General features: G+C 42.2%; 1 protein-coding gene across 3 annotated transcripts in view; it reads right to left on the reverse strand.

Moving 5' to 3' along the window:
* Positions 1–22232, reverse strand: part of CCDC149 (coiled-coil domain containing 149) — a 69832-nt gene extending 47600 nt beyond the window's left edge. Inside the window, exons 1-2 of one of the 3 annotated variants that reach the window (XM_075858771.1) lie at positions 22077–22232; positions 6276–6437 (exon numbers count right to left, since the gene is read on the reverse strand). In XM_075858771.1, the coding sequence (XP_075714886.1) occupies positions 6276–6437; positions 22077–22124 (210 nt within the window). In that variant the 5' untranslated portion in view covers positions 22125–22232. Of the gene's footprint in view, positions 1–6275; positions 6438–11034; positions 11192–22076 lie in introns of those variants that run through there. The other 2 variants (XM_075858761.1, XM_075858781.1) reach the window with 2 other exon arrangements.
* Between the last annotated feature and the right edge of the window lie 3245 nt (positions 22233–25477).

Raw genomic sequence — 25477 nt, forward strand, 5'->3', positions numbered from 1 at the left:
AAAGACACTTAAAATGATTTAACTTTAGGAAAATATACAGATCCCAAATATTTGCAAAAGTAAAATCAATTTCACAACGATTTCTTATACTGTTTCTGTGTTAGGGAGAGAACAAAGTCGGCTTCAATAAAAATAAAATCGACTCTACGACTGCACTGAACAAAATTTCGAACTTTAATCGGCAGTAGAATTATATTTTCTGGCTCATGACTTCACAAGTTCATGTTAAAACTCCAGAATGCCAAGCAAAAGGCAAGGCTTATATATAATGAGAACATATCTTAACAAGCACAACACAATAATTAGACAGTACCATAAACCAAAGCCTGACACCATTATGGAGACACTGAGGCAGGCACTGTTATGTAGGCACTATGGTTGTCACTTTCTGTATATTACAGGCTCTATTACATGGACGTTGATGAGGCAGATTTATTATATGGGCATATGGCTGGCACCGTACTACGACTGAGCTGTTTGAATACTTTCTGGAATGTAAATTTTGGCCTTATTACTTGCGGGCTGTATGGCAGTATTGTCTGGGTACTGTGTAGTACTTGGGCAGTGTAAATCGGTATGGCACTGTCAATAGACCAAACAACTAAACTCTATAACCCTTTAAATGAGATCAGGAGAATATTTAAGAGAATTTACTGTACACCCTTATATCTATTCTGAAATATGATCAATTAAAGTTACAGGTTCGAAGCCTGAAGAAAGACTTTGATGATAACATGCTCTCGGCTTGCTGTCACGCGTCATGTAAGACACAAATATATTCCGTCTTCATCACAGAGTACTTACTATGTGACAGCACACTCTTCTCGTGTAATTACACGGTGGTGCCAAGTAAGCCAGAGCTGCCCTTTCTATGATCCACAGATGGACTCTCGATTGGGGTCGGGGGGGGTTGGGGACACCTCTATGTCACCTATATGCCATTACAGAGTGTATGTAAAGGGGTCGTCCAGATCGCACAACCGCTTTATTCCTACTGAAGACTAGACCTTCTTTGTAAAGTGACATCAGAAGTATTTGTAAGACCAATAAACCTAAATATTGACTGGATTATCTAATCCAGGGGTTCCCAATCTTTTCACCATGAGGAAAAATTATTTCAGTCTCAGGAAATCCCAAAGAAAGGTTGTGGCAATTCCATTTCTGGTAGTAATAACAATACAGTCAAACCGACATCAACTCAATGTCTGGAGATATGCCGTGTTTGCATATGCCACTTTTTCAAATGCTATAGCATCTTCATAACAGTGCCCGCAACAGTGCCCATGTTACCGTGGCAGCCACCGTGCCCCTATGACACTGCCAGTCACAGTGCAGTGTATCACCAGACTAGTCTCTTTAAATACAGGCATAGTGGGTGCTTTTTCCTCCAATTGTGGGGCTGTGAGAATGAACACTGCATGTAAAACAGCACATATACCTCCTGGCGGATTGTTGCCTTTTAAAAAGTATCATGATGTGGTCATGTGATCCTACCTAGGCAGCACCTATAAAGAACATCTATTCCCATCTCGCTAGGATATGACATCACTTTATGATCGAGGGGGTCAGACCCCTAGTGATCCTGAAAATGAAGTAGCCGCGGCACTGCCCCAGGGCTGCAGTCCATTTGATAACGAGTGGCTAGGAGCGCCAATATGCAGGCAAAACTTAGAAGGGGACGCAACGCTAAATCAGTGCTGCGACCCTTTCATTCTCAGTATCAGTAGTTGTCCCAGCAGTCGGACCTGGACCAAACATAAACTGATGGCATATTCTAGCCCTCCAGCAGAATAACAACTTTCCATCACTGCTCCCCGCGTCTGATTGTCTATCAAGCTCTGGACTTCTTTTAGATTTCACCCTGCTTTCTCTTCCTCTATGCTATCGAGGACAGTGTGATTGTCCTCTCAGTATTCTCCTATATAAGATAATATCAGTAGAGATAGAGAGGATGAGATGTGATGACCTTCATTATAACTGTGTGACAGAAGTCTGTCAAACCATTGTGGTCATCCCTGTCCCCTGGGAAGAGCCTGTGTGGTACATTCCATGTAATTTCATCATACAGGAAGTACTGGTGCCTGTATGAGTGACACATAGGTCCCCATAGACAAGTAAAAAAAAAGTGTCACCAATGCCTGATTAAGACTGTTGCTATGCAACGGCCCCAATGTGATATTTCCTGATAAAATCAGCAAGAAAAAGAACAAGTAAAAGATTGACACATGGAACAACTTTAGTTTCGGTCAGCGTGTCACTTTAAAAAGATACCAAAGACAGCCGTCATGTGGTTTATGCTGCGCACCCTTGCAATTAAAAAACGGACATGCTCCGTCTCCTCCGTTCAGTACGGTCAGCCTTACTTACTGCACTGCTCCTATTACAATTAATAAGTAGATTACAGAGCGGTCTTGGTAGTTATTAAGAATTCTGATAACATGACGTTTGAGAAATAGGTTGCAATCAAGTCTCAAATGTGTTGATGGATGCCACCTTCCTTCCCCACACACACTTCCTGAATGCCAGCTTCCCGCTATTGCTCTTCAATATAGCCCCCTGCCACTTTCTATTGTCACGGTTTCCTAGAGCAGAGTAATTATCCGCTACCCACATCCAGATTGCACAAATTTTGTTCGGGAGACTGAACTTCAAAATCAGAATGCTATTGTGTTCTCCAATGTATTATACAAGAATAGCTGTGAAGAGAAGGAGCTGCTAATGACACGACGTCAGCTCTAACAATAGGCTTGTTCCAGCCTGCATCCTGGGGAAATGGCCACTAACCCTTTATAAAGGATTATGAAGCTACAAGGCTACAAGTATTGATTTATTGACCGACTCACCTTTCCTGGAGAAGACCATGTCATAAGCTTGGATGAGAACGCTAAACTAAAACTTTAAATATACTCTGAGATACAATCCACAGGACAGTCTTACTCAAGCTTGCTAGTGTACATTGTCCCCAAAAGTATTTGCCCCTTATAGAAATCCCCTAAAATTCCATATTTGTCAAACTTAATGGATAATGATCTTTCGAAAAAATGTAATATTAGACATGGGATGGTGAGTAAGAAAGTTATTGCATTGAGTCAAAGCATTTGAATCGCTTTAAACAATGACAAACAGGGTGCTAAAATCTCTCAGAACCAAAGTTTGGGGGCCCACCGTATGTAGCATCCAGCTGAAACGGACATTTGAGAGGAGATTTGTGTGATCCTGTCTTTCAGCTGATCTCAGACAATCAGAATCACCGGCACTGTTCTCAACAATGTTACATGCTATATGAATAAACAGAACTCAAGAAGGGGTTGCCCAGAATTAGTAAAACATGGCTGCTCTCTTCCACAGGTTGTGTGCAGTATTGCAGCTCAGCTCAATTCACTCCAATGGAGCTGAGCTGCAATACTCCACACAACCCATGGACATATGTGGTGCTGTTTTTCTAAACCTGTGCAACTCCTTTAGGGATTGGAGGCATTTAGTATCGCATTGCAGTGTAGGCCAATGCAAAAAAAAAAAGTTCTAAATTTCTGTTTACAGTGGCATACTGGCATACTGCTGAGCAAGGAATACATAGAAGAGGTCACTCCTGCACTTAAGACGATCGGTCATCAAAATGAAAGTTTTGAAAATACCATGTTGGAATTGTATATAAACAAAATATTTTGCACAACTCGATTTTTTTCCCATTGTGAAATCTGTCAGTGTTTCGAAATTACTGCTCATTTATTTTTCTTGTCCTAAGATTCACTGGGTTAGTTTACCTCGCTGCGCTGAATAACATGGAGTCTAGAAGAAGGTGTGAGTTCAGGGACATACACTGAGAAGGGAAGGGTCCTTAGCACAATAACATGGGGTATCTCTCCTGCATCTGTAGTAGAAACACTAACCAGAACTAGGGATGCAAGATGAATCGAAATTTCGGTACCATTTCGATGCTGTGCAAACGGTTCAATACCGTCAATATATGTATTTCCATACTAAGCTGTGCGGCCGCACAGCTTTGTATGGAAATAAAGGAAGAGACCATGGCACGTGCACTGTACAGCGCCCGCCATGTTTTCTTCTTTCAGTGACTGCCCCCGCTCGTCATTAGTGCCGGCCACGTCACAATAGGAGGGAGAAACGCTCCTCCGTCTACTGCCACCAATGATAATCTGAGTAGGTGAGAAGGCGGAGTGAGAGGAATGTTGCGAGCGGCGCAGACAGTGGGTTCCTCATGACATGCCTGTGTCACTCGCGCCAATAGTGTGGAATTAGGACCGCGCTGCAGTGTAGTGACAGGCAGGTATTAGAGCAGCGCAAAAGATTGATATAAAGGCAATAGAGTAAGCACTAGTATTTTTGCAGCCAGCATTGAGGAACATTGGGGTTAACGTGACCTTAACCCCAATGTTGCCATTATGTGAGGGAAATGATGGAGTCATTTATTATTAATGTGAGGCACATGGTGTTATGAATTTAGTACCTCTACGTGCCTTATAATAATAGTAATTAACCCTATCATGTACCTCACTCAGACACAGTCATGGGCAACATTGGGTTAATGTGTGAGGAACATGATGGGGTTAATTACTATTAGTGTGAGGCACATGGAGGTTCAAAATTGATAACACAATGTTCCTCAAATCAGAAAAGGGGACGGACATTTTTGTTGTTTTTTTTATTGTTGGCAAAGTATCGTTTTGGTATCGAGTATCACAATACTACTCTGTATCGAAGTCCAAATTCTGGTATCGTGACAACCCTAACCAGAACACCTATCTCCCGCCATGCAATGCCCCTGACAGCTAAATTCTAGTCTACATCTTTGACTGGTAACACTAAATGTATTGTAAACCATGGTAAAAAAAAAATGCTTGCAGTTTATGAACACTATCCACTGCATAGGGAGGTTGTGTTTAGACAAAACAGCCAAGATGCCTAGACAGAGGCTGCAGTATAAAGCACAGGGAATAGAAAGAGAAGTAGCCGAAGCCGCTAAAGTGAAGTAACTAATCACAGCTGTGCCCTGATGGATCAGAGCTTAAAAAAGCACTCCAGCAAATTTGTTTTTGGCACATATAATGCTAACTCACCAGAAGTATTGTAGAAGTGTCATTTGTTACAACTCAGCTCAGTTGAATCTATACATTTTGAATCCTTTCATTATGGGCAGCTGTGTCACGTGATCTCAGTCTGACCACCAGAATAGACCATGCTCTAATGTGTACACAGGAGGTCACTCTCCCCTATGTAGATGACTTCTTGTGAACTACAGGATTACATAATCACCTATCAAATCCCTCCTGGCAGCACTGAGACCCCTCCCCATACAGCTCCACCTCTCCTTGTTTCTCTGTATGTCGTCCCCCCATGCATATAGTGCTGCCGAAGAGATTTTTCTATCTAAGAGACCAGGAGTGCAATGATATAATAGTAGAGTACATATAATGATTAGCTGCAGAGTTATAAACCCACCTCACTCACACGGAGTATCTATACTATCTGTGAGTGCTGTATGCGGAGTCCAGAGTATTTCTATGAGATGCTGTTCCTCACTCTCTCCTGCTTGTAAGGACTGACATGGAGAAGCTATCACAGGCAGGTGGCAGGGGAGACAGGCTAAAGATGCATCACATAGGAATACACAGACTCTGCAGTGTAAGGACAGTAGTTCCATATAACTAATATATCACTTGCTGCACTGAGATAGGATTTAGAGCAGAGCAAGTGCAGTGTGATGAGACTACGTCTGCTCTGCAAAGCCAGAAGCATTATGGGAAATGTAGTCTGCAGTAGGCGAACCATATCAGAGCGGAAGAAGGAACCAATATGGCAGACAACCCATAAACGGCAAATCAACTAAAATAGGTATACACAAGAGCCTCTACATTATTCTTTAATAGAAGCCTTGGCCGCATTATATAGGCAAAAAATATAATTGCTGGAGTGCTTCTTTAAAAACAGCAATGTAGCCAATACTGAAGTATAAAACATTAAAGGACTACCCACATGTAGTGAATTACATATCATTTTGAAGTCCTTTTTTAAGTTACAGGATGATATATACAGACCAATAAATAAGTCAAGACCATCAAGAATTAAACTTGAGTCTATGATGGACCCACAATTGCAATTGAACATGGAAACGTGAACTACTTCGACTAGTTACCCATGGTTGATTTCAGTAACGTGACTAGCATTTTTAGGGTTGATTAGGGTAAGCGCCCTCATGGCGGCAGCTTCAGATGAAGGATATATGCAATGATTTAATGCTGCCACATAGTACATACAATTAACTCCCGATACTTTTTCTTCAGCGTCTGGTGCCTCTCCCGTAGCTGGTTTGCCATCAGCTTGTACTGGTCCCTTTCTTGCTGACATGTGTCCAGCTCTTTGGAGAGGATCAGTAAAGCTTCTTTTTTGCTTTCGAGCTTCCTCTTGCATATAAGGAACTGTTGAAAAGAACAAGAAATACTTATATTATAGTGGCCATTCACAGCACTAGAGGCTTGGGAAAAAGAGCTGGGCACATCTGCCTTCCCAGAGTCAGTGATGAAACAGGAGCGCTCATAAACACTGCACTTCTGCCCATTCACAACTGCTCTGCTCTACCTTTTCATCACATCTTTATGCCAACATCCGCAATAACCATTGATCTATATATGTGCCGAGCCATATTCATTAGAAATGTATAGTATAAGGCTCCGTTTACACTTCTAAAACACCGCATAGGCATATGTCACCTATAGGATGGCATAGTAAAAAACGTATACCATGCAGTGTACATCGTTTGGATCAAGTGAAGGTTATGTCCCCTGGCGATGTTTTTTGTGATAACAATTTATTTATCCTAAACAGGAAACTGCTCTGCCATATGCAGTGTTAAAGGCTCCGTCCACTTTTGAATGTGATTTATTATTTTTTTTTTAAATGTCAGTGTTTGGTGCAACTTTCAAATGTATTTTTATTAAAAATTATTTTTACTTTTTGAGATACAGTTGCTATGTATCCTGAATACAGAGCAGCTGTATCGTTCGCTGAATGCTGTATCCGTCAGGTCTGCGGGACTGACAGTTTCAGTGAAAGCGGGTATCCACCTGTTATCAGTCTCATCTAAGTTCATGTGCAGGACACGCTGACACGGCACCCGTCAGTGCCGCGGACCTGACGGATTCAGGTCTTAACGATACAGCTGCTTTGTATACAGGATACAGAGCAGCTGTATCTCAAAAATGAAAATTAATTTTTAGTGAAAACTAATTTGAAAGTTGCACCAAACGCACTGATACACATATATATATATATATATATATATATAAATAAATAAATCACTTTCGAAGGTGTATATAGCCTTTAAAGGCGCCTTTGCCGAACCGATATCTCTGCATAAATTATGCAAGATATGTAGGAAGCAAATCGCGAAGAACACCCCTTTTCATCTGGATACGAGCCTTACATTTATTCCAGTAAGAATCTATATGTTATGTTCGGATATTCCAGTCAGTTGTGCAGCTTATTTTTTAGAGGTTTCAAACACCAGAGGTAAGTCATGTGTAGCCACTTTTTCAGAGGGATGTGCGACTTTTCAAAGAAAGAGCCCTTTCTGATGGATAACCGTGATGACGCATGTAAATACACTTTCAAGAATATCCATCAGGACAGAGGTTGATGGCAGTTTTCGCACTCCAGATTATTTGAAAGTAAATAGTGCTGTTTCATGACTTTGATGACATCGGTTTTATTTGTACCAACTATAATGGGCTGGAGTGTCTTCTCAAAGAAATGTCGATCCATTTTAATTTAAGGGCAACAAAAAAATTGCAATTAATGGGGGAGATTTATTCAGACGAGTATACGTCCATGTGACAGCCGTTAAATACACAGACGCATGTATTTCAATGGGGCCATTCACACTACCGTTGTTTCACCGGCCCCTTGAAGGGTCCGTTGAAAAATAGAACATGTCCTATTTTGTTCCGTTTTCACGGATCCCTTGATAGACCATAGTGATCCGTGTAAACGGAACCCGCACGGGAGCAACTCGGACGTGAAAAACGTTCATTTTTCACGTAAGAGTTTTCCCACGATAGTCAGAATTCGGCCTTATAGTAACAGTTGTCCACAGCAACCAATCAGAGCTCAGCTTTCATTTTACCTGAGCTCATTAATATATGAAAGTTGTGGGGTTGCTATGGGCAACAAAGGACATTCTTACTATAAGACAGCTTGATAAATCTTCCCTAATGTCACTGAGGTAGCAGGGGACATAATCTCCACTTGTTCAATCAGGGGAACGTGAACTTCACTTGATCCCATTTTTTTACTGTATGGCTCTGCATGAAATATTCTAGTCTGCGATTCCATGCAGCGGAAAAAAAGATATACCAAGCCCAGCGTATGCCAAAAGGACACCCTTTTGGCATACACCAGGTGAATAGGGCCTCATGGATATGTTTGCCGTATGCAGTTTACAACCATAATGTGAATAGATAGATAGATAGATAGATAGATAGATAGATAGATAGATAGATAGATAGATAGATAGATAGATAGATAGATAGATAGATAGATAGATAGATAGATAGATAGATAGATAGGATAGGTCACTCTCCATTATAGTGAATGAGAGATATGGAGGTAGAGTTTTATATTTCCCCAAGTGTCCCTTCATTTCCAATCTCCAGCCCAATCTGACATCGGGTGTGGGGAGACGCTCGTGCGTGCTGGGCGGTCCATATGATGCCCGGGGGGATCGGCATTGGACGGACACGGTAATGGAGAGTCTATGATAGTTTTATGCCTCTAGAGATCAAATAGGACACGAGTCATGCAGCTGGGACATCCTTTTAATAAAACCTTAGAACTTTTTAGGGTAGTAGGACGATGTTCCCTGTCACTGCTGTGTGGTGGAAGGAAAGTCACATTTAGTACAACTACGGTGCTCTGATTTTTCATCCATATTGCACCATCACAGAACATGAAACTTTTCTTTGCCGTAATTTGTTGCATAGTAAAATACACCATGAAGTGAGTTCATCTAATATATTCTCTTACTTTATATCGAAGTCATCCTCTGCCACTCAGAAGTCACTTCTAACAGATACGTTCCCTTCCAACATCCCTAGACATTAACATGCAGGGTGCGGCGCTGTTCTTGCTGTCCGAACTACTGAGTTCACACGTGGTGGATACGCTGCGTAAAAGCACGCAGCATATCCGCCCTGTGCGCCGCAGAGAGTTCCGGCGTAAAACCGCCCAAAATGTGTGCTGCGGACAACTGCTAGCAGTCACGTTTCCCCTCACGTGACCGCCGCTACAGCCTGTGATTAGCTGCAGAGGTCACATGGGATGAAACGTCATCCCAGGAGGCCGGCCTGAGGGAAAAAAACACAGTAAGTATAAGGGTATGTTCACACGCCCTATTTACGGACGTAATTCAGGCGTTTTTCGCCTGGAATTACGCCCAAAAAAACGACTGCAAACCGTCGGCAAACATCTGCCCATTTAATTCAATGGGTCTTACGGTGTTCTGTGCAGACGGGCTTTTTTTTTTACGCGCCGCTGTCAAAAGACGGCACGTAAAAAGACGGCCGCCTCAAAGAAGTGCATGTCACTTCTTGGGACGTAATTGGAGCCGTTTTTCATTGACTCCACTGAAAAACAGCTCCAATTACGTTCGTAATTGACGTCGCGAAAAACGTGTGCACTTGCAAAAACGTCTGAAATTCAGGAGCTGTTTTTGACTGAAAACAGCTCCGTCATTTCAGACGCATTTTACGTTTGCGTGTGAACTTACCCTTAGATTTATTTTTCTCCTGAGTTGCGTTTTTTTGCGGCGGAATCGCTGCAATCCTGCAACAAAAGAACGCAACAACTGCTATGTGTTGCAGGTTTTACCTTCCCATTGAATTCAATGGGGGGGAAACTTGGAAAAAATAAGCAGCGTTTAGACAAATACAATTAAAAACAATAAAATTCCGCACCGCAGGTCCATTTCTGAGCGGTCTTATTTACGCCGTGTGTGGACGAGATTTGTTCTATCTCATCCACTTTGCTACTACTGGATTTGCTGCGGATTTTCCCCAACGAATTCCGTTGCAGAAAATCTGCAGTATTTACGCAACGTGTGAACTGACCCTCAGGATGTGTTCACGGGGCTTATTTTCTGGCAGTAAAATATGAGGCTGATATCAAGAGAAATCAGTCTCCGAAAACCAGGCGTTTTTTTTAGCAGAATTTTAAAGGGTTTTTTAGAAGTGTATTTAGAAGTGTATTTTCGAATCGCTTTTGGCATTGTCAATGGAAAATTATAAAAATCTTCTTCAAAAACACCTGAAGAAGTGAAATGCACTTTTGCGTATTTATTTGCCAAAGAGAGGCGTGAAATTAAGTTTTGTATAAACTACACAGTATTTTACTATTGAATACAATGCAGGTGTTTTAAGAGCATAACACTAGCGCTTTATACTCCGAAATGTGTCCGAAAATACACCTGGAAGCTTGGAGGTCACCATTATATGTATGGGACCAGTCAGGATTTGTTGGGATCCATTGAAAAACATATCTGTCATAGGCGCTATATCTCCGTGATGAGCCGGAGCAATGCCGCTAGTGTGAACACGCACAATAGAAGTCTACGGGTACATCACAGTATATGTCTGGATACATGTTGTTGGTATATAGATGTATACGTCGCACGTACTGAAACATACATGACGCAAATAGAGCTTTATTGAGTCTCATACTATGTCAATGCAGCGCTACAACCATACCGAGACTAACGGGCAATATTTACATCCAGTGCAATGGAGAGCAGAAATTGCAGTTATGTAAGACTTTGGGGGCTTGCAATGGGCAACCAAGTGCAGATCTAGAGGGCACGATCTCTATATTGCTTAGCTACAGTTATTGCCTAGGCCTAAGGCATCATGAGCCTATGACAACCCCCCCCTGCACTGTCACCTGTCATGCCGTGTGTACACTGTAAGGTGCTCCATAGTGCAGCACCTTAGACTGAGGCGCACGGAGGAGAGCAGGCACAATCCTCACCTCCCAGTCCCGGCCATCATCTGCATCTCCCCCTCCTCCGCTCCTCATCATGCTACCAGGCTGCAGATCCAGCTCCCTGCAGTCCCCTATAATCTCAGACTCAGCTGCCGGGATGACGCATGCGCATTGCACAACTGCAGACGTTCACACTCATGGTTGGAGTTGCGGGCAGCCAATCAGAGAGAGGAGCGGGGGCTATTCCCGGTCTGGGAGGTTTCCCCTCAACACGCAGTGACGTCACCAGCATAGGGATCTGACTGCTGTTACTGTGCAGCCATACTATGCAATGTACGACATCATTAATAATATAGCATTATAATATAATAATACAGTCGTCATGTGCACTGCTGTATATCCTGCCTGCTAGTAAACAGCTCAGCCTGGCAAATCGCTGTCCAGCAAATGTCACATCTGGTGCTGAATATAGAGGCATCACCCAGGATATTCTGCTACATTATACTAAATGAATACCTAAAACACACCATAACAATAAGACAGAAAACGGGCATCCAAATAAAAGGGCACTCCACCTCTAAATAATATTACATTCAAATCAAGCTTTATTGACAACAATAATACCATACATTAAAAACATTTAAAAATAAGTATAACACAATTATAACACAAATTGACCCCCCCCCCCTCCCAAATAGAGGTGTACCCACAATATATATGATGTCCTTTCCCTATAATAAGAAACGTGACACGAGAAAGTGCTGAATAAAGGAGTACAAATCACAAGTACAAATGACAATAAACAGTATCATGTATCCAAGTGACAAATAAAACGCAATGAATAATATAGGGTCACAAGACCCAAATAAAGGGGTATACACCAAAATAATACTGGAACACAGAGTATTTACAACCGTTGCGGTATTGAGTAATATCCACACTTACATCTAAGCAAAAATATAACGGAAGAAATGAATATTCACCAATTGTGGAAAGGAACCCCACGCTTTTCTCCGCTCGCAAGGTCGGCGTCTTCATCACACTTAGCACTTTTTTTTCCATCTCTTGGAGACATAGTACTGGTTATTGTCACTTGTACTTGTGATTTTTACTCATATTTATTCAGCACTTTTTTCGTGTCACAAGTTCCTTGTTATAGGGGAGGTGACCCCTCATCTGTCTATACTGCAGTGATGTGTTGACCATAGTGATGTCACTACATAGAGCTATGAATGGCTTGGCCACTCACGTCATTTGAAATCCCTTTGGACGACATGTCATCACGCAGAGGTGTAAACAGAGATGTGATGAGGAGCCCCAACAGCGGTGGTGAGGGAACGGTGAAGAATTTGAAAGATATATTGAGAATTTTATTATTTTAACATCTTGGGCAATTTTAGTTTTCTATTCATGGAAAACCCTTTTAGGGTAAGAACAGACTAGGCTTAATCAGGAATAATACGCTGCGTAAAACTACACAACGTATTCGCACCAGTAGCCGCAGGGAATTCCGTCCGAAAAACCGCAACAAATTGTGGTGCGTTTTTTCAGGAAATCCAGCAGCAATAAAAAAAAATAAAAAAGGATTTAAACTTACCCGTCTCAAGTCATGGCAAAGTGTCTCTCTCTCTCTCCTTAACGTAGTCCGGCCTCCTGTGATGGCGCTGTAGTCCATGTGACCGCTGCAGCCTTTGATCGGCTGCAGCAATCACATGGGATGAAGAAAAATCCCAGGAGGCCATGCTGCGCTCTGAAGAGAGGATCACGTCGCTAGGACTACTGCAGGGGGTAAGTATGACCTTTATTTATTATTTTCAAATTGAAAAAAAAATAAAATAAATAATAATAATATATATATATATATACACACACACACTACCGTTCAAAAGTTTGGGGTCACCCAGACAATTTTGTGTTTCCATGAAAACTCACACTTATATTTATCAAATGAGTTGCAAAATGACTAGAAAATATAGTCAAGACATTGACAAGGTTAGAAATAATGATTTTTATTTCAAATAATAATTTTCTCCTTCAAACTTTGCTTTCGTCTTGGAATGCTCCATTTGCAGCAATTACAGCATTGCAGACCTTTGGCATTCTAGCTGTTAATTTGCTGAGGTAATCGGGAGAAATTTCACCCCATGCTTCCAGAAGCCCCTCCCACACGTTGGATTGGCTTGATGGGCACTTCTTGCGTACCATACGGTCAAGCTGCTCCCACAACAGCTCTATGGGGTTGAGATCTGGTGACTGCGCTGGCCACTCCATTACAGATAGAATACCAGCTGCCTGCTTCTTCCCTAAATAGTTCTTGCATAATTTGGAGGTGTGCTTTGGTCATTGTCCTGTTGTAGGATGAAATTGGCTCCAATCAAGCGCTGTCCACAGGGTATGGCATGGCGTTGCAAAATGGAGTGATAGCCTTCCTTATTCAAAATCCCTTTTACCTTGTACAAATCTCCCACTTTACCAGCACCAAAGCAACCCCAGACCATCACAATACCTCCACCATGCTTGACAGATGGCGTCAGGCACTCTTCCAGCATCTTTTCAGTTGTTCTGCGTCTCACAAATGTTCTTCTGTGTGATCCAAACACCTCAAACTTCGATTCGTCTGTCCATAACACTTTTTTCCAATCTTCCTCTGTCCAATGTCTGTGTGCTTTTGCCCATATTAATCTTTTCCTTTTATTAGCCAGTCTCAGATATGGCTTTTTCTTTGCCACTCTGCCCTGAAGGCCAGCATACCAGAGTTGCCTCTTCACTGTAGACGTTGACACTGGCTTTTGCGGGTACTATTTAATGAAGCTGCCAGTTGAGGACCTGTGAGGCGTCTATTTCTCAAACTAGAGACTCTAATGTACTTGTCTTGTTGCTCAGTTGTACAGCGGGGCCTCCCACTTCTCTTTCTACTCTGGTTAGAGCCTGTTTGTGCTGTCCTCTGAAGGGAGTAGTACACACCGTTGTAGGAAATCTTCAGTTTCTTGGCAATTTCTCGCATGGAATTGCCTTCATTTCTAAGAACAAGAATCGACTGTCGAGTTTCACATGAAAGCTCTCTTTTTCTAGCCATTTTGAGAGTTTAATCGAACCCACAAATATAATGCTCCAGATTCTCAACTAGCTCAAAGGAAGGTCAGTTTTATAGCTCCTCTAAACAGCAAAACTGTTTACAGCGGTGCTAACATAATTGCACAAGGGTTTTCAAGTGTTTTCTAATCATCCATTAGCCTTCTAACACAGTGAGGCTGGGTTCACACGAGCACATTAACGTCCGTAATGGACGGACGTATTTCGGCCGGAAGTCCCGGACCGAACTCAGTGCAGGGAGCCGGGTTCCTAGCATCATAGTTATGTACGATGCTAGGAGTCCCTGCCTCTCCGTGGAACTACTGTCCCGTACTGAAAACATGATTACAGTACGGGACAGTTGTCCTGCAGAGAGGCAGGGACTCCTAGCATCGTACATAACTATGATGCTAGGAGCCCGGCTCCCTGCACTGAGTTTGGTCCGGGACTTCCGGCCTAAATATGTCCGTCCATTACGGACGTTAATGTGCTCGTGTGAACCCAGCCTTAGCAAACACAATGTACCATTAGAACACTGGAGTGATGGTTGCTGGAAATGGGCCTCTATACACCTATGTAGATATTGCATTAAAAAACAGACGTTTGCAGCCAGAATAGTCATTTAGCACATTAACCATGTATAGAGTGTATTTCTGATTTATTTAATGTTATCTTCATTGAAAAAAAACTGTGCTTTTCTTGCAAAAATAAAGAAATTTCTAAGTGACCCTAAACTTTTGAACGGTAGTGTATATATATATATATATATATATATATATATATATATATATATTTATTTCTTAGTATTTTTTTCATTTTTGATTTTTGAGGCAGAATCGCAGCATTTCTGCCGCAAATGTCGCAACACATAGCACTTGTTGAATTCAATGAGGAAAACCCACAACAGAAGAGCAGCAATTCCGCAGAATAAATTGACATGCTGTGGCCTCAAAAACCTTGCCCTGGGTCAATTTATGAACGGTTTTTTTTCGGCTGCTTTTTTCCGCTATGTGGGTATATCATTCGTTCAAATCTCCCCCACACTGCTGCTACTGTATTACGCTGCAGATTTTCTGCAGTGAAATCCATTGCTGAAAATCCGCAGTGTTTACACTGTGTGTGTTCTTACCCTTAGGACTAAGGGTCTATTTACACATTGCAGTTGAAGTGGGGTTAGAACTGCTTTAAAAAATTGCATCTGAAAACCGCATGCATTTGTACCGTGATTTGATGTTCTTTTTGATGCGGTTGTGGTAAAAAATGCTGCCGCATCTAAAAATGCATCAAATTGCGGTAAAAATATGTGCGGTTTTCAGATGCATTTTTTTTAATGCGATTCAAACCCAACCTCAACCGCAACGTGTGAACGGACCCTTACACTATATGGACAGAGTGTTGGAACACACTTCTTAATTATTAAATTCAGGTGTATCATTCCGTCCCATTGCCACAGGTGTATAAAATCCAGCACTTGCCATGCAGTCGCCTTTGCAAACATTTGTGAAAGAACGGGTCATTGTAAAGAGCTCACTGTAGTCCAGCGTGGTCCTGTAATAGGACGCCACTGTTGTGACAAGTCAGTTCATGAATTTTTTTTTCCCTCCTAGATATTCCACGATCAACTGTGAGTGGTATTATTACAAAGTGGAAGCATTTAGGAACCACAGCATCTCAGCCACGAAGTGCAGACCACGAAAAGTTACAGAGCGGGGTCGCCAAGTACTGAGGTGCATAATGTATAAAAGTCATCAACCCTCTGCTGACTCAATAAGGGCGGGTTCACACATGGCGGAATTCCACTTAAATTCCGCTGCGGACACTCCGCAGCGTTAATCCGCAGCGGAGCCGTTTCTCCATTGACTTTCACTTTAATTTTGCAGTGTTCGTTTACACGATGCGTACAATTCCGCTGCGGAGCAGAGGCTGCGGAGCGGAATTTGGTGTCCGCAGCATGCTCTGTCTGTTGCGGAGCAGTGGCGGACTCATGGCGGAATTTCTCCATTGACTTCAATGGAGATTCTAAGTTCCGCAATGAAGTCCGCAGCTGTCATGCACATGTCATGTGTGCTGCGGATGCGTCTTGCTTTTTTAACTTGACATTTCTTCATTCTGGCTGGACCTATGTATTTCTAGGTCTACAGCCAGACTGAGGAAGTCAATGGGGCTCCCGTAATGACGGGAGCGTTGCTAGGAGACGTCTGTAAATAGTCACTGTCCAGGGTGCTGAAAGAGTTAAGCGATCGGCAGTAACTGTTTCTGCACCCGGGACAGTGACTACCGATCCCAATATACATGTATCTGTAAAAAAACATATAAGTTCATACTTACCGAGAACTCCCTTCGTCTGTCTCCAGTCCGGCCTCCCAGGATGACGTTTCAGTGTAAGTGACGGCTGCAGCCAATCACAGGCCAAGCACAGGCTGCAGCGGTCACATGGACTGGCGCGTCATCCAGGGAGGTCGGGCTGGATGCCGAAGGAGGGACGCGTCATAAAGACAACGGGCGGTAAGTATGAATTTCTTTTACTATCACTAGGGAAAGTGCTGTCCCTTCTCTCTATCCTGCACTGATAGGGAGAAGGGAAGCACTTTTCCCGCAGTCCGCAGCAGCTAGTCCGCATCAATTTTCTGCACATTTTGTGCAGATCCGCAGCCGTAATCCGCAACCCGGATTAGGTGCGGCATTGATGCGGACAGTTGCGGAGGAATTCCGCCATGTGTGGTCATGCCCTAACTGCAGAGTCCAAACCTCCTCTGGCATTAGGGTATGTTCACACGGCCAAATTTCAGACGTATACGAGGCGTATTTTGCCTCGTTTTACGTCTGAAAATACGGCTACAATACGTCGGCAAACATCTGCCCATTCATTTGAATGGGTTTGCCGACGTACTGTGCAGACGACCTGTTATTTACGCGTCGTCGTTTGACAGCTGTCAAACGACGACGCGTAAAAATACAGCCTCGTCAAAAGAAGTGCAGGACACTTCTTTGGACGTTTTTGGAGATGTTTTCTCATAGACTCCAATGAAAACAGCTCCAAAAACGGACGTAAAAAACGCCGCGAAAACGGCGCGAAAAACGCCGCGAAAAATGCGAGTTGGTCAAAAAACGTCTGAAAAGCAGGGTCTGTTTTCCCTTGAAAACAGCTCTGGATTTTCAGACGTTTTTGTTGACTACGTGTGAACATACCCTTAACGTCTGCACAAAAACTGTTCCATGGGAGCTTCATGGCATGGGTTTCCATGGCCGAGCAACTGATGGAAGCCTGACATCACCAATCACAATGGCAATCATCGGATAGAGTGATGTAAAGCATGCCGCCACTAGACTATGGAGCAGTGTAAACGTGTTCTGTGGAGTGATGAATCGCGCTTTTCTATCTGGCGGTCTGATGGACGAGTCTGGATATGCCAAATGCCAGGAGAACGTTACCTGCCTGACTGCATTGTGCCACCTGTAAAGTTTGGTGGAGGAGGGATAATGCTATGAGGTTGTTTTTCAGGGCCTGGCCTAGGCTCCTTAGTTCCAGGGAAGGGAAATCTTAGGCTCTGTCACCAGATTTTGCAACCCCTATCTGCTATTGCTGCAGATAGGCGCTGCAATGTAGATTACAGTAACGTTTTTATTTTTAAAAAACAAGCATTTTTGGCCAAGTTATGACCATTTTTGTATTTATGCAAATGAGGCTTGCTAAAGTCCAACTGGGCATGTTTAAAGTAAAAGTCCAACTGGGCGTGTATTATGTGCGTACATCGGGGCGTGTTTACTACTTTTACTAGCTGGGCGTTCTGACGAGAAGTATCATCCACTTCTCTTCAGAACGCCCAGCTCCTGGCAGTGCAGACACACAGCGTGTCGGACGAGCGAGGACACATCGGCACCAGAGGCTACAGTTGATTCTGCAGCAGCATCGGCGTTTGCAGGTAAGTCGATGTAGCTACTTACCTGCAAACGCTGATGCTGCTGCTGAATCAACTGTAGCCTCTGGTGCCGATGTGGCCGACACGATGCAGGACCTGGGGCACGAAGTGAGTGACGTCACAGCGTGATCTCTCGAGAACACGCTGTGTGTCTGCACTGCCAGAAGCTGGGTGTTAACGAACAGAAGTGGATGATGCTGATTCGTCAGCATCATACACTCCCATTCCTAACGCCCAGCTAGTAAAAGAAGTAAAAACGCCCAGATGTAACATACACAATACACGCCCAGTTGTACTTTTGCAAGCCTCATTTGCATAAATACAAAAATGGTCATAACTTGGCCAAAAATGCTCGTTTTTTAAAAATAAAAATGTTACTGTAATCTACATTGCAGCGCCTATCTGCTGCAATAGCAGATAGGGGTTGCAAAATCTGGTGACAGAGCCTCTTTAAAGAGAATGTGTCGCTAGAAAAAAATGTTTTCTTTTTTTTTAGTTAAACAGTTATTGTTTACATGATTAGACATTGTTCTCATTTTTTCACAAGTCATGAAATATTATAAATTAGATTCTAATTTATAACATTTCCATGTGCTGGTCACTAGAGGGAGCAATTCCCAAAATTGCAGCATTGGCATGTGGTAAAGCAACCTCATTGCTTTATGCTGCAAAATTGGAGAAGACACACTCGCTCTAGTGTGCTCAATTAATCCCCCTCCTTTCTCCTGGCTAGTGCCAGGAGAAAGGAGGGGGTTGAATGTTCAAACCTCCTACACTGTGTGCCGCCATTTTTTGAGCGAATGCACAGTGTAGTAGGCTTACATACAGTAGTAATCACACAGTAAAACATGAACATACACAAACATAACTTACCTGCTCCTGCCGCCGCTGCTGCCGCCACTCCCTCCGCTCCGTCCGCTCTCTCCGCTCCTAGTCCTTGCTTCTGAACACATGTCCGGAAGCCACGACCGGAAGTAGTCATCTTACTGTCCGGCCGCGGCTTCCGGTCCACAAGAAAATGGCGCCGGATGTCGCTCGGCCGAAGACCTTCCTTTTGTACTGTGTGGGAGCGGCGCATGCGCCGTTCCCACACAGACGGTGTACACCATAGTGAATGGAACGGCTCCCGTTCGCATTCTCTATGGGGATGTATGTGCCGTATTCCATCTCTGTATGTGTCGTTAATCGACACGTACAGAGATGAAAAAAAAAATTGAAGCCACCATAGTGAAGTAAAAGTTAGAAAAAAGAAAAAAGTACAACACAAGCACACAAATAAATAACATTTCTTTTAATAACACACTAAAAGCAAATTGATATTAAAAAATGTTTTTCCGTGACACCTGTCCTTTAATGCTTCAGTTTACCAAGACATTTTGGACAATTGTATGCTTCCAACATTGTGGGAACAGTTTAGGGAAGGCCCTTTTCTGTTCCAGCATGACTGTACCCCAGTGCACAAAGCAGGGTCCATAGAGCTAAGCTCTTAGGGCTATGACTAGCTTATGGACTATTAAAGGAACACTCCAGGCAATCCTGATACACTGTGCTATGCCTAGTGTAAGGCCTGAGAGGGCAATGCCTGACACAGGGATTCTGTCTTTAGTGTTTTTTTACTGTATTATGTATTGCACCCTTAGGCCCGGCACTAGGTATAACACAGTTTATCAATTTTGTCTGGAGTGTTCCTTTTACAACCATTAACAATTTGCAGAATTGTGAATGAAGTGTAACATTCCATAACTCGACTTTCACACGTACCACTACCACATCGCTACCACGTCAAAATTAAAAATCAAAAGCAAGCAATAACCACATGTAAATGGATGCTGTTTTAAAAAACCCTACATGGATTTAAGAACATACTACAGAAATACAGATGTGTTCTTCCTTACCCTTCCTCATATCTCAACATATCCTGAGATGAGTGACGCGAGATGATCACTTTGGGAAAAAAACATGATTTTGTGATACTTTGTCACGAGATGTCTATGCTATATGTGTCTATATGTGGCCACCCAGTCATTGTGGTGTGAGTTGCAGTCTGTCAAGGCTTTTGCTAACATGTCCCGATATTGTATTGAATATTTATTTTTTTTTAATTGTACTTCTCAACCAAATTCAAGAAAAAGTAGGGGGCACACATCTGTATAAATCTAAATGTTGTGAGTTGTGAATTCCATTGCAAAATCTTCTGTCATGTTAATTATTAAGGGTACCATTGCAGGAAAAAATAGTAACTATACTATATTACCTAACGTAAAATTTTGGCTGGGCAGGCCAATAACTAATTCTACATTGTATATTTTTATTCAAATACAGTGACACTTCTCCAAAAGACCACCTCTTAGAGAAGACAACAGCTAAACTACACCAGATTTTTATGTGAGAAATTTTTCATTTCCTCATATCCTATGTATATCATATCCCTCTTCTTTGACAGGACCCCCCCTCTCTAGATGACCATTTTCTAGTGCAATTTTGAGTGATCGTAAAAGAGGTTTTGCTGTATTGTACCAATATCCACATCTGGACAGTTTCACACTCCATTTTCTTGAAAAAATGCATTAAAGTGTTGGTGGTAAAGACATTTGGTGTTTTACTGTTAAAATCGGTAGACTTGCAGGGTTTCACACATTTGTTGTGTATATTCTGGAGTGGACTGATGTCTCTGTTGGCTGGAGCGGCGTATGACGCAACAGACAAGTAGAGATGTGATGGAAAGGGGTTAGGGTATGTTCACACGACAGCGTCCGTAACGGCTGAAATTACGGGGATGTTTCCGCCTGAAAACATCCCTGTAATTTCAGCCGTAACGGCATGTGCAGGCGCTTGAACGCCGCGTCCATTACAGACGTAATTGGCGCTGCTATTCATTGGAGTCAATGAATAACGGCTCCAATTACGGCCAAAGAAGTGACAGGTCACTTCTTTGACGCGGGCGTTTATTTATTTATTTATATACGCCTCGTGTGAACAGACAAACGTCTGCCCATTGCTTTCAATGGGCAGATGTTTGTCAACGCTATTGAGGCGCTATTTTTGGACGTAATTCGTGGCAAAAACGCCCGAATTACGTCCGTAATTATTGTGTGTGCACATACCCTTAGAGATAAAAATGCTGGACACTCCTGGGTTCAGCAGACACTTTGTTCCTAATTTGCATTTGGCGCATGGAGGAAAAAATCGTAATTTTTACACTTTTGCAAGACCCAAAAAATCTAACAAAGGTAGCGGTGTAAGCGGTTTGGGGCGAAAAAACTTGTGGCAGACTCAATTTAATACATTATATGAGGAAACATTTAAAAAATGCTTTTTCACAGAGCAAATAATTCTAAATATGTATAAAGATTTAGAATAAAAAAAGCCATTAGCTCAGATAGTCATGAGACACCGCTAAGTTTGTCATTGGGTACATCTGGATTCATGATGTCATAATATCATGACATCACAATGTCTTATCTGTGCTTTTGCATAGAACTCAACTAGTCATCATGATCAGGCCCTTGCCTTATGTAGTATGGTGCACTGTGGGATACGATCCCATATGGTTTACTGCCATACAGTGTACAAATAACCAAACCACATAGTGTCTAATTATACGTTTCGTAATATGAGTTCCATATGTTGCCTAAATAACAATGCCATACGCTGCAAAAATAATATACTGCACATTGACTAAATAGTAGTGCCACACAATGCACAAGTAAATACCACCATACAGTGCTCAAATAATACCAATATAGAGTGATCATTTAAAGCTCCATACATAAGGTAATCTAATATCAGTACAAAACAATATCTAACTAATACTGCTATAAAATTACTATTGAAATTCATTGGAGCCTTGGCTGCCCAGACATCGGTGGATCACCCTTCATCAGGATCAGCTGATCACACACCCGTAAATCGGCCTAGATCACGATGCACAAACAATGCCGGCCCAAAGACTTAAATAACACTTTTAGCTCTACTACATATGTATATATTACACATAATAAAATCAAACCAACCAAACGTCGAAATTTATTTTACAAAAGAAAATGTATCACTAATCATTGTCTGCAGCCTGTTACATATTCTAGTAACACTCACCTCGCTGACTAGTCCTTGCCAGTCACTCTCTGTGTGGTTACTAGTCATGATTGGCAGAGCTTTGGTACATCAAGCCATAAGATTCTGCAGTGCTCTCATGCCAATGTACAGTAAAGCAGTCATCCATAAGCTGCAGCTTCCTGTGCCTGATCCACATTGCCTGTACTGTTTGTTCTACGTCAGCTTTAACTAACACTGCGAGGGAGGGGTGTGCACCAGCCATATGTGACAAACCTGTTACACCACCTTTTATCAGCCTGTGTCCGGTATATCTACATTGCAAGTCTGTAATCCACCTTATTTGCCTAAAATCAATAGGCTGTATATGATTCCTGCAGGGTCTGCCTCGGATTTTATGGATAGAACATTTGCTCCAAAATAAAAAAAAAAAAAAAAAAAACAGTTTGCACATAAAGACTTTAGCTTGTGCCTTCTCTGTATTTACTTAGTTTTTTTTTTCTAACAATGTTTAGTGACAGCGACTATTGCGTTGTTACAGCTTTGACAGGAGTTATCACCCAACTTTACAAGAGCCTTGAATGTCAAATCTGCCTAGTTATGAATTAATTTCTACTTGAGGTTAAAACTGAAATTAGATTTCTACCGTACTGATAGTGGAGACAGAAAATCGCAGGGATGGACTCACCTCATGATGGTGCACCCCTCAGGGTATCTCTGCATAATTAGGTAGATCTTACATTCAGAAACTTGCTGTCTCATAATTTCTGTGGGAGCTAAAATGGTAGTAATGTAATAGACCAAGTCAGGGGTGATAGGCTAGTGGCATTGCCCCACACAGGGGTGGCACAGTAGCAGAGCTGCCATCTGGGCGGTACAGCCGGTACGCCCGTTAGGAGCCTGGCAAAATAAATAAAAAATGGACCCCACCGGATGCCACTGTCCGCCACTGCCACAGTCCACTGTTGCCACCACTGCCCACAGTTAGTTTGGAGAAGGGAACGGGTCCAACTATATTGCAGGGCCCGTTCTCTTCTCCAAAGTAACTAATGCTAGGGCCCTTCTACACAAGACTGATGCTGGCTAGCATCGCAATGTCCTGACCAGGGACGATTCTAGCTTTTCTGCTGCCTGAGGCGAAAGTTGAAAGGGTGCCCCCCCCCAGATCTTGATTGACAGCCTCCTGGCTCTTCTACATCACTACCAGCCACCTCCAACTCTTCCGGATGTGCTGTTGCAGAGTACACCGCGCTGCACGGTGCTTGCCCATGGAGTACAAGGCAATAGCGCATGCTAGAAAGTTGGAGGAGACTGGTAGTGATGTAGAACAGCCAGGAAGATGTCAATCAAGCATGGAAAGGTGGGTTTGGAGTCAGGACTGTGTAACTCTTCAGGATAGATGCAACGCCCCATGACCGGTTAGTGAACGCCAATACGCCTTTTCACGGCGTCCACTAATGGGCTTTATTCTGATGCATAAGACTTTTCCCGTCGCTGCATTAGAATAAATAAACAGAGAAGGGAGCAGTTAAATCGCCCTGCTCTCAGCTGCCAGAGGTAGCTGAGGGCTGGGGGCATCCCTGCTCGAACGTGTGAGATCGATATCAGTATCGATCTCACCCGTTTAACCCCTCAGATGCGGCGCTCAACAGCGAGCGTCACATCTGAGTGGTTTTGGAGAGAGGGAGGGAGCTCCCTCTCATCCCACCTACACCCGGCGATAAGATCACCGAGTGTCTGTGTTTCCGATGGCAGCCGGGGGCCTAATAAAGGTGAATGCCTGCTAGGTCATGCCAGAGGCATGACCTAGCAGATGCCTGTCCGTTTTAAGCGGACAGGCAGTAATACACTGCAATACAAAAGTATTGCAGTGTATTATAAAAGCGATCGGAGAATCGCATATTATAGTCCCCTAGTGGGACTAGTAAAAAAGTAAAAAAAAAGTTTAATAAAGTTAATTAAAAAAAATGTAAAAAAAATTTTAAAACCCACTTTTTCCCCTTATAAACTGCTTTACTATTAAAAAAACAAAATAAAGTAAAAAAGTTACACATTTTGTATCGCCGCGTAAGTAAAAACCCCAACTATAAAGCTATTACATTATTTAACCCGCACGGTGAACGCTGTAAAAAATAAAATAAAAAACAATAGAAAAATTGCTGTTTCTGTGAATCCTGACTTAAAAAAAAATTTGATAAAAAGTGATCAAAAAGTCGCATCTACTCCAAAATGGTACCAATAAAAACTACAAGTCGTCCCGCAAAAAAAAAAGCCCTCATACAACTGCATCGGCGGAACAATAAAAAAGTTATTGCTCTTCAAATATAGAGACACAAAAACAAATCATTTTAGAAAAAATGCGTTTTTACTGTGTAAAAGTAGTAAAACATACAAAATCTATACAAATTTGGTATCGTTGTAATTGTAACAACCCGCTGAATAAAGTTATTGTGTTATTTATACCACACGGTAAGCTACGTAGATTTAGGATGCAAAAAAGAGTGTTTTTTTCTATTCCCCCCAAAAAAAAGTTAATAAAAGTTAATCAATAAATAATATGTACCTCAAAATGGTGCTATTAAAAAATACAACTTGTCCCGCAAAAAAACAAGACCTTATACAGCTATGTCGACGCAAAAATAAAAAAGTTATAGCTCTTGGAATGCGACGATGGAAAAACGTAAAAAATACTTTGGTCATTAAGGTTTAAAATAGGCTAGTCATTAAGGGGTTAATGAGTAATTATCATATAGCTTGCACTGTTTTTAAAAGTTGACTTTATAGATTTTGCTATATTTGAAAAAACATACAGGGGAATGTTTGCAAATATTGTCAGGTCATGTTTTACCGCATGTTGGCGGTTCAAGGGGTTAAAACTACCTGACAGAATCCTATTAAAAAAACAATGAATTGCAAGAATTCCATCTTCCCAGCAATTTTGTTATTATAAATATATTCTATATAATTACAGTTCCAGAACCAAGTTCATACATATATACGGCACCAAAACCAAGCTCAATACATATATACAGCTCCAGAACCAAACTCAGTACATATATACAGCACCAGAACAGAGCTCAGTACATATATATATACAGCACCAGAACCAAGCTAAGTACATATATACAGCCCCAGAACAAAGCTCAGTACATAAATACATCACCGGAATAAATCTCAGTACATATATACAGTACCAGAACAAAGCTCAATATATATATACAGCAAGCACCAGAACCAAGCTAAGTACATATATCCAGCACCAGAACCAAGCTCAGAACATAAATACAGCACAAGAACAAAGCTCAGTACATATATACAGCACCAGAACAAAGCTTAGCCCATAAATACAGCGCCAGAACCCAGCTCAGTACATAAATACAGCACCAGAACAAAGCTTGGTACATAGATACAGCAGCAGAACAAAAGCTCAGCACATAAATACA

The sequence above is a fragment of the Rhinoderma darwinii genome, chromosome 1 (assembly GCF_050947455.1).
Source record: "Rhinoderma darwinii isolate aRhiDar2 chromosome 1, aRhiDar2.hap1, whole genome shotgun sequence".
In the NCBI taxonomy this organism is placed as follows: domain Eukaryota; kingdom Metazoa; phylum Chordata; class Amphibia; order Anura; family Rhinodermatidae; genus Rhinoderma; species Rhinoderma darwinii.